The 10,419-nt window shown below is 37.7% G+C and overlaps 1 protein-coding gene and 1 long non-coding RNA gene across 2 annotated transcripts; both read right to left on the bottom strand.

The window, feature by feature from the left end:
- Nucleotides 1-7,141: 7,141 nt before the first annotated feature.
- On the bottom strand, nucleotides 7,142-7,935 carry LOC138896405 (uncharacterized). The gene is made up of 2 exons (XR_011409453.1): nucleotides 7,797-7,935; nucleotides 7,142-7,584 (listed from the first exon to the last, which is right to left on the bottom strand). It is a non-coding gene; the product is annotated as an uncharacterized lncRNA (long non-coding RNA).
- Nucleotides 7,936-8,101: 166 nt separating this feature from the next.
- On the bottom strand, nucleotides 8,102-9,306 carry LOC104092833 (stress-response A/B barrel domain-containing protein UP3-like). The gene has a single exon (XM_009598511.4). The coding sequence runs from the start codon at nucleotides 9,238-9,240 to the stop codon at nucleotides 8,341-8,343; it is 900 nt and encodes a 299-aa protein (XP_009596806.1). The 5' UTR covers nucleotides 9,241-9,306; the 3' UTR covers nucleotides 8,102-8,340.
- Between the last annotated feature and the right edge of the window lie 1,113 nt (nucleotides 9,307-10,419).

The raw sequence follows: 10,419 nt of genomic DNA, 5'->3' as shown, positions 1-10,419 counted from the left end.
GTTCACGAACAGGGCCAACTGGTCGTAACACAAAAAGGGGTCGCCGTACCATCACATGACCAGATTTCTTACGGAGGGAAGAATGTAATCCTCCGCATTAACACAAAAATCAGTAATTAGCACAAAAAATTATTATATAATGATAACATAAAATGAGCCAAAATCTACCAAAAAAGGGGTCTTGTGGGGGGGAGAAGAAAAACAAGAAGAATCATGATTTGACATTAAAAATTCAAGGTAATTTGTTAGACTCAAGGCCTATGTATTTGACTACTATATATTATGGGTAAACTAAATAATGACTGCTTTGATGAATTGGGATGAGATTAAGAGTTTGAAAAACAAAGGTTGTGAAAGAGAATACATGGAATTCTCCATGTACTAAATGATATGAATATGTTATAATTGGTAGCTTGTTGATGAGTTTGAGTAACCCATGGCATGAGCAAACTCAATTTGATGAATTAAGAGTCCGACATGAAACCAGAAGGTTGGATATTTCAAATTGGCTAGGATTTACCATAGGTAGAGATATAATTAATCTGAAAAATTAACAATAGGTTGTGTTAGCTTTTCAGATAAATTATATCCCTATTTATAGTAAACATAAATTGATTGGGCAAAAGCATTGAGATTGCTCGACAATATTACCCTTGAACTACACCCACTTGTAGTATGAGTAATAACCTTCTCAAAAAATTTATTTCTACAACTACATGATTTATAAACTTATTGCATTTATTTGGATTTGATAAACGAAATATCTTACTGTAAAATTTGACAAGTTCTTTACATCATATGATATTGACATAGTTTTGACTTAACTATGCTGATCTTCTATACCAAAATGTTATCTTGAGATGTTTTACCTTAATATATTTGCATTGACTGTGCAAGTATTTTTCTAAAGCCAATTTCACAATACGAAGTGGAATGCCCTATATTGTTTTTTAAAACGGGAATGCCCCATATTGTTTTAAAAATGCAACAACAACAATATACCTAATATTTTTTCACAAATGGGGTCTGAAAAGGATAGTATGTACGCAAACCTTACCCTTACCTATGAAGGTAGAGATGTTTCCAGTAGACCCTCGGCTTAATGAAAGCAAAATCACTGCAGTTATAACAAGGAACTACGGAAAGAAAAACAATAATTACAACCAGAATAATAATATGACCGAAGCAACGGAAACATCAAATAATAATAACGACCTAAAAATAGGAAACACGAGGAGGATAGCACTAGTACTACAACTATAAAAAAGAAGTACAAGACGAGAGGTTCGTTAGACCTGGTGTACCCTCAGTAGTAGAACGAAAGGAAGAACTAGCACACCGCTATCGATATCCTCCTAGACCAGCGATAATTTGACTTTGGCTCTCTCTCAAGGTAGGGGAGCCCCATCAATTACATGGTTCATTCTTGCGAACCTTCTAAGCATTTATATTTGATTGCGACACAATATCTTATAAAGCTTATATTAGGACTAAAATGATGAATGCTTGTTGCCACATTGTTATTTTAAAACTGTATACATGATATACTTGTGATATGCTTTACGACATTTTACTATTATTATAAAAGGACGTCTACTATATTTTTAGAATACTGGTCCTTATTAAAAAATGATGATGGATAAGCGTATTCTACTCACTTAGCTGTCGAAACTCAACTTTTCTCCATTGCTGTTTTACATAGAGTGTTACAAACACCGACAAGGACCTCCTGTGTAGAGTCAGCGAAGTTCATGGTACTAATGAGCCCTGCAGTAGTTCATTCAGGAGCAAAATCTATAAAAAAAAGCAGCCCGGTGCATGAAGCTTCAAGCATCCCGCTGTCATATAGTGTCGGGGTGTTAAAATAGCAACACCAGTTTTTACCCATTAGTATTTACTTTGACTTACTAGTTTAGTCGGATAGATATTGGTAGTTTTGTTTTACCGAGTCTTTAGTGTTTTTCTTATTTTTGAGTGACTGTTGTGGACTTCTGCAGCAAGATGTGGAAAAGCTGTTACAGTGTATGCCTATAAAAGGCACCAGTCCAGTCTCTTTCAAAGTATCCTTTTCTTCCAGCTTTCCTCTAGTTTATTGAGTGTTTTCTTCTTTAATAAAATAGAAGTTCTATTCTTTTGCTCAATACAGAGAAGTCTTCCTTTTATCCTAAAATTATTTCCTTGTATCTTTATTTTATTCAACATATTTGGTATCAGAGCTAGGCTATAGAAGAGAGGAAAAGTGTTTTGGTAAAGTCACACAACACTTTTGACCATATAAGTTGTTGGTGACAGCTTTCTTTTTCTTGAGCAAAAGTTATTGTCTCACAGAAGGATGACTGAGCTTCAAGCCGTAGGTGGAATTAAAAAACTCAACCATCAAAATTACAAAACATGAATGACATGTATGATTTCCTACATGGAAGGCCAAAATCTCTGGGAGGTCATTAATGGAAGCGAAGTCAAACCGGGGGCAGAAGAACCTAATGGTGCCCTGCGAAAATGGAAGATTAAAGCAGGCAAAGCGTTATTTGCCCTCAAAACCACCATTGAAGAAGACGTGCTGGAACATATACAAGATGCTACAACACCAAAGGAAGCTTGGGACATGCTAGCTGCACTCTTTTCAAAGAAGAATGACACACGACTACAACCTTTAGAAAGTGAGTTGTTGTCGATAGCGTAACGTGATATGAGCATTGCGCAATACTTTCACAAGGTGAAGTCGATATGCCGTGAAATTTCAGAATTGGATCCAACAACTCCAATTGGCGAAACCAGGATGAAAAGAATAATCATCCATGGTTTGAGATCTGAATTCAGAGGTTTTATTACTGCCGTACAAGGATGGCCAAATCAACCATCACTTGTTGAGTTTGAGAATTTGCTTGCTGGTCAAGAAGCCATGGGTAAGCAAATGGGAGTTCCACAGAAGGGTGAGGAGGAAGCGCTCTACACCAATAAAAGCAGAGGGAACTTCAAGTAGGACAATGTTTGTGGATCCAAAAGAAATGACGACAAGACAAAAGCTCATCAAGGAGAATGGAGTTATCGTCTAGGGGGAGCTCCAAAGAATCATGGCAACAACAAAAGGTTTGAAGGGAAATGCAACAACTGTGGAAAGAAGGGCCATAAAGCTAATGTCTGCTGGTCTAAGAAAAGGTCGGTAGAGAGTAATGCTACTACTTCCAATACAAAGGAAAGAAGTGATTGCTTTGCTGCAGAAGAAGAGGAGTTAGCTCTTACAGTAACAAATGACTGGGATATTGAAGAAGAAGAGGAGTTAGCTCTCACAGCAACAACCTCAAGACATATTGATTATGAGAACGACTGGATCGTTGACTCAGGATGCTCAAATCATATGATTGGTGATAAAGAGAAGCTGCAAAATTTCTCTGAGCACAAGGGGGATCGTGAGGTGGTGACAACCGACGACACAAAATTACCGATAGCTCACGTCGGTAAGACTGTAGTGTCTCCAAAGAATAGTGCTGACCCGATGTTGCTTCAAAATGTTTATCACCCAGGTATGAGGAAAAATCTTCTTTCGGTAGCACAATTAACATCGTCGGGCCTTTTTGTTCTGTTTGGTCCGCAAGATGTAATGATATTTCATGACCTGGAGATTACAAAAAAGCCAGTGTTAAAGGGACAGAGATTGAATTCCGTCTATGTGATGTCGGGAGAAACCGCGTATGTAGACAAGACGAGGAAGGACGAGACTGCAGACTTATGGCATATGAGACTGAGTCACGTTAGCTACTCTAAGCTAAGTGTCATGATAGAAAAGTCAATGTTGAAGGGTCTTCCCAAACTTGCAATTAGAGAAGATGTAATATGTACAGGCTGTCAGTATGGTAAAGCGCATCAGTTGCCATATGAGGAGTCAAAATATAAAGCAAAAGAACCATTAGAATTAGTTCACTCTGATATGTTCGGACCTGTCAAGCAAGCATCTGTTGGTGGGATGAAATATATGGTCACCTTCATTGATGATTTTTCCAGGTATGTGTGGATTTACTTCTTAAAGGAAAAATTTGATACATTTTCAAAATTCAAAGAGTTCAAAAAGGATGCTGAAGCAGAAATTGATAAGAAAATTCTTTGCCTGCGGACTGACAATGGTGGGGAATATACCTCAAATGAATTTTCTCACTTCCTTCGGGAATATCGAATACGTCATCAATTCACGTGTGCAAACACGCCGCAACAAAATGGTGTAGCGAAAAGAAAGAACAGGCATCTAGCAGAAATCTGTCGGAGTATGCTTCACGCAAAAAATGTCCCAGGACAATTTTGGGCAGAAGCAATGAAGACAGCATCCGTTGTGATTAACAGACTTCCTCAACAAAGGTTATGCTTTCTTTCACCGTTTGAGAAGTTGTGGAATACGAAACCTTCTGTTAGCTATTTTCGAGTTTTCGGATGTGTTTGTTATGTATTTGTTCCTGATCATTTACGTAGCAAGAAAAAAGCTATTAGGTGCATATTTGTGGGATATGATGGACAAAGGAAAGGGTGGAACTGTTGTGACCCTACAACAGGAAAGTGTTACACGAGCCGAAATGTGGTGTTCGATGAAGCATCTTCTTGGTGGTCCTCAAAAAGGAAGACATTACCGGATTCTGATGATTTCAAAGAAAAGCTGAAATCTGCTGAAATTCAATTAAGTTCCTATGAAGCAGAAGACGAATGCCGGTGGCAATGAAGATGAAAATGTTGATGGTGATGAAGAATGTATTTCTCAAAATCCTTGGCGAACTGGTGTGTACCAACGACCAAGTGATGAAGGCGAGTCCAGTGAAGCAGTTGCACCAACTCAACTCAGAAGATCAACAAGGACCAAAAAGCCAAATCTCAAATATGCAAATGCTGCCATAGTAGAAGAAGCAAATGCAAAAGAACCTGAGACATTTGAAGAAGCATTTCAAAATCTGAAGTGGACTAAAGCTATGGAAGAGGAAATTACTGCATTAGAACGAAACCAGACTTGGGAGCTCGTGCCAAAGCCAAGAGATGTGAAACCCATTTCTAGCAAATGGGTTTATAAGATAAAGCGTCGAGCAGATGGATCCATAGAGAGACACAAGGCTTGTCTGGTAGCTCGAGGATTTTCTCAACAATATGGACTAGACTATGATGAAACGTTTAGTCCAGTAGCAAAGCTCACAACTGTCCGAGTCTTACTTGCACTTGCAACTAACAAAGACTGGAACTTATGGCAGATTGACGTTAAAAATGCTTTTTTACATGGAGAGCTAGATCGAGAGATCTACATGGTTCAACCTATGGGTTTTCATAATGAAGATCATCCTGACTATGCTTGCAAATTGTGGAAGGCGTTATATGGATTAAAACAAGCTCCACGGGCCTGGTACGGTAAGATTGCTGAGTTTTTGACTCACAGTGGTTATTTGGTAACACCTGCAGATTCTAGTTTGTTTATCAAGGCTAATGGAGGAAAACTAGCTATAGTGCTAGTTTATGTGGATGATCTAATCATAACAGGAGATTTTCAAGAAGAAATCCTAAGAACAAAGGAGAATCTTTTAGTTCGTTTTCAGATGAAAGAACTTGGGCAGCTCAAACATTTTCTTGGTCTAGAGGTTGATCGAAATCAAGAAGGAATACTTCTCCATCAGCAGAAATATTCCAGAGACTTGTTGAATAAATTTGGCATGCTTGAATATAAGTCAATTTTGACGCCGATAGAACCAAATGTCAAGATGTGTGCACATGAAGGCAAAGATTTGGAAGATGCAATAATGTATCGACAACTGATAGGTAGTCTAATCTATCTAACCTTGACTCGTCCTGACATCTCTTATGCAGTTGGTGTGATGAGTCGATACATGCAAAATCCAAAGAAGTCTCATCTTGAAGCAGTTAGTCGAATTTTGAGATATGTGAAGAATACACTTGGCTATGGTATTCTGTATAAGAAAGGTGAAGATTACAAGCTAGTTGGATATTGCGACGCTGACTATGTAGGAGATCATGATACTCGACGCTCAACTACTGGATACGTTTTATGCTTGCATCAGGAGCAATTTCTTGGTGTAGCAAAAGGCAGCCAACTGTGTCTTTATCAACAACGGAAGCAGAGTACCGGGCCGCGGCAATGGCAGATCAAGAGAGCGCTTGGCTTACGCAGTTGTTGACTGACTTGAATCAACCAACAGATTATGCAATTCAATTGTATTGTGACAACCAGTCAGCAAATACATCTTGCAAAGAATCCAATTTTTTATGCTAGGACTAAACATGTAGAGGTGCACTATCACTTTATCAGAGAAAAAGTCTTGCAAGTAGAAATCAATTTGAAGTACATTGATACAGAGAATCAAGTTGCAGATCTATTCACTAAAAGCTTGAGTATCAACAAGTTTGGAAGGTTTCGTTTGCAACTAGGAATGATAAAAAGAAAAATGGAAGCTGATGTTGAGGGGGAGCGTTAAAATAGCAACACCAGCTTTTACCCATTAGTATTTACTTTGACTTACTAGTTTAGTAGGATAGATATTGGTAGTTTTATTTTACCGAGTCTTTAGTGTTTTCCTTATTTTTTGGTGACTGTTGTGGACTTCTGCAGCAAGACATGGAAAAGCTGTTACAGTGTATGCCTATAAAAGGCACCAGTCCAGTCAATTTCAAAGTATCCTTTTCTTCCAGCTTTCCTCTAGTTTATTGAGTGTTCTTCTTCTTTAATAAAATAGAAGTTCTATTCTTTTGCTCAATACAGAGAAGTCTTCCTTTTATCCTAAAATTATTTCCTTGTATCTTTGTTTTATTCAACACGGGGAAGAGATTCGCCCTAAGGAAATGTGATGAGCGCAAAATCTTTGTCATTTATAAATCCTCCCTTTTTTGAACTCTTAGAATTGCTCCATTAGTTAGTTCTGAGTACTTTGGCTATGGGAATGGTCAGCTACGTAACCATAATTGAGGTTTTATTACTGATGTGTGCTCCATTTGTTACTGGATATCCGCATCAATTAATGGCCATGATGGCACTTAGGGAGTAGGGTCTCCAAGCAAGCCTAACTGCAATTTTACAAATAATCGATCAAAATTTCCTACATCTAGGACTATCCAAATTTTCTTGTCTCAACTAAATCACATTACACAACAAGCACCCATCAACTCAAGTCACAACCACTGATAACCTTTGGTTTGTAACACAATAATACAAGGTCCATCACCAAAAGTACTCATGAACCCGACTAAAGAAGCAACTTTAGTAGTTTAAATGAAAAGAGAATAGATGATAAAGACTCTTCGTCCAAACGAGGCTCACAAGTACTATCAACTTCGTTCATTCTAGATAGGGAGGTCCTCGATGGCATATGTACTCCATAAAAACAACAAAAGTAAAAAGTGAGTTCGCTAGCTCACTGAGTTCATAATGCTTATCCACAACCGTTTTGTCATGGAGACAAGCAAGAAAAAATGCCAGCATACATTATTCTGAAACAAAGTAGAGATCCCCATTTTCAGTAAAGGGAAACAGTCATAGATCATATCACAAATATATCATGTATGTTGTATTTGAATAACAATGCGATGATATAGGAGCTTCATCTTAGCCTGCCATGAAAACAATAAGTATAAGCTATGTAAAAATACTATGTTCAATCATATAAATATGTTTAGGAGTTTCCACGAGCGAACAAGGTAGTTGCTAGGACTACCTACCTCGACGGATAAACAAAGTAAATTGTGGACATCCTTCGGGAGGGAGTAAAATCATAACTATGGTCTCTACTTGAGGGTTATCGGTACCAGTATGCTAGTTTTACCTTCTCACTAGCGAAGGTTGAAAGGAATATGCCATTAGCTACGAGATCCATCAAAGTATCCTCCCAATCTACAAATTCAAAAAACTATATACCCAAACTGTAATTTCTTTATATAAAACACAAAATATCCATATCAAACATTATCAGAATGATGCAAGGTGTTCTAGTCCATATCCGGCTTATGCCATCCTGGAAAATGACCAAAGTTTTCAACCTGTTAAAACATCACAATTGTAGTTTATACAACAGTCGCTTTTTAAGTATGGCTACAGAAGCAAAATAGTAATGGAAAGTTCAAAACCTGATTGAATGAAAAGCATGTAAAAATGTTATTATAAAGAGGCCATAAAAAGGACACCTTTGCAAAAGTTCAAGATGCAAAAAGAAATGCATTTCAACAACGAAGGATAACTGAAATTATTAGCCATGTTTAAACGCAAATCATAGTCACACCCCAACAAAGTAAATTTACTAAGCTTTTTAAGCACAACGGCAAATTGACTTTCAGTTAGAGGCAAGAATAACCTCACTTGCTGATATTTACTCAAAGGCTAGCTGATTGAGTAGGAGGAACAGCATAATCCACCACAACAACACCATCCAAAAAATCTCTAACCTTTTCTTTCTGCTCATTCGCCAGCTCAGTTTGAGCCTCCAGAGCTTCCAATTCATTCACTCCCTTGAAAACCGCAATGGAAGCAATCGAAAAACCTTTCGCCCTACCCGGAGAAAAATTCTCCCCAACAGTCAACTGTTCAATCCCAGGGAATTTCTCTTTAATTCCCCCAATCGCACTCAAAACTTGTGATTTCTCACTTTCCCCCAAATTCTCCTTCAATTTAAGAAACGTCACTCTCAACGCCGAACCAGGCGCGACCTCAATTGGGCCAGAGAAATCAGTCGGAATCCAATCAACGGCCATGATGTCATCAACCACCGGTAACACGTACTCCTTCACGACGCTGACGTGGTCGGGGTGTGCAGAGTAATCGGCCAAGTCGGATTTTGACTTGTACCGAGAATGAAGGATGTGAGTGAACGAGAAAGAGGAAGATCTGTCGCGAACGAGGGGACCAGCGGAGAGGTGAACGACTTGGCTGAGAGAAGTTAAGCTGTTGAGGTTGTTGGCCATGGCGCTAAGCTTTGAAGGGTCAACATCAGGCTTGGCTTTGAAGAGCACAACGTGTTCGACGATTTGTTCAGCTGACATTTTGATGGAACGAAATGAGGAGTAAGGCTTAAAATGGCGAAAAGTAGTGGGGGTAGGATTGGGGGATAAGAAGTGAGAGCAAGGTGTTGGAGGTGCAGGTCCTGACGTTTTGAGACCCAGCATTTTTCTACTGCACCTTAGGTTTTGACTGTAAATTTGGATCTTTTGACTGCTGCGTGCTAGTGGTAGTTGGGTGGTCGATAATGATCGGACTATTTGTTGTATCAGCTTCATTGGAGGCGCTTCGAATCTAACTTTTTACTATTGAATTCATAGGGAGGCTCTTTGAATAACTATGGAATTCATTGGGAGGCGCTTTGAATAACTATTAAAATTGGAATAGATCGATAATTTTAGTTGAAAGTAATTGGAGACTCTTATAAAATAAAGATTAGAAAGCAAATAATGTAGAGAAAATTGTTGGGCTAAACCACCTTAATGATATTCTTTGGGCAAAGTGCACAGTTAGCCACTAATAAGAGATGTATTTATTTTTAAGCCATGGTTTAAAATATTTTTAGTCTTTAGCTATTGCTTTAATAAATTTTTACCCGTCCGAACGAAAATACCCCTCTGCTATAATATTGTATTTCGCTGAAACCTACGCTATTTTGCTCAACTTATTTACGTGCAGAGAGTTGAGAGATACCTTCGCTCCTTTGCTCAGCTTATTTACGTGCAGAGAGTTGAGAGAAACCTTCGGTCAAACTTTGATCGTCCAAATTACAGAAGGTTTTCTCCTCCTTTCTCCTCCTATTTCAAATGATTTTGTGTGTTTGTGTGGATTACAATAACTTTGATCGTCGCCATAAAATTACAGCAAGTTCTAAAATTTCAGATATCTCTATATGCTTTTGTGTGTTTGTGTAGATATTTATTTGGTTGCTGGAGAATAAGATGCAATGGATTTGATATTTTTATTTTCCTTTTCTGGATTCCATTGTATTGATAATGTTTCCTGTATTTACAACTTGTATTGATAAAGTTTAAGACATCGTGTCCTTAACTTTATAACTGTTGTGTAAATATTAAAGACAAAGTATCCTATATTTGCAACTTGTATTGATAAAGTTTAGGACATCGTGTCCTTAACTTCATGACCGATGTATAAATATTAAAAATATCGTGTCCTGTATTTGCAACTTGTATTGATAAAGTTTAGGACATCGTGTCCTTAACTTTATTATTGTTGTGTAAATATTAAGGACAAAGTGTCCTGTATTTGCAACTTATACTGATAAAGTTTATGACAACGTGTCCTTAACTTCATTATTGTTGTGTAAATATTAAGGATTTGCAACTTGTATTGATAAAGTTTAGGACATTGTGTCCTTAACTTCATTATTATTGTGTAAATATTAAGGATAAAGTTTCCTGTATTTGCAACCTGTATTGATAAAGTTTAGGACATTA

The sequence above is a fragment of the Nicotiana tomentosiformis genome, chromosome 7 (genome assembly GCF_000390325.3).
Source record: "Nicotiana tomentosiformis chromosome 7, ASM39032v3, whole genome shotgun sequence".
In the NCBI taxonomy this organism is placed as follows: Eukaryota; Viridiplantae; Streptophyta; class Magnoliopsida; order Solanales; family Solanaceae; genus Nicotiana; species Nicotiana tomentosiformis.
Note: the sequence above shows the minus strand (reverse complement) of the source record. Positions and strands in the feature narration are given on the sequence as shown.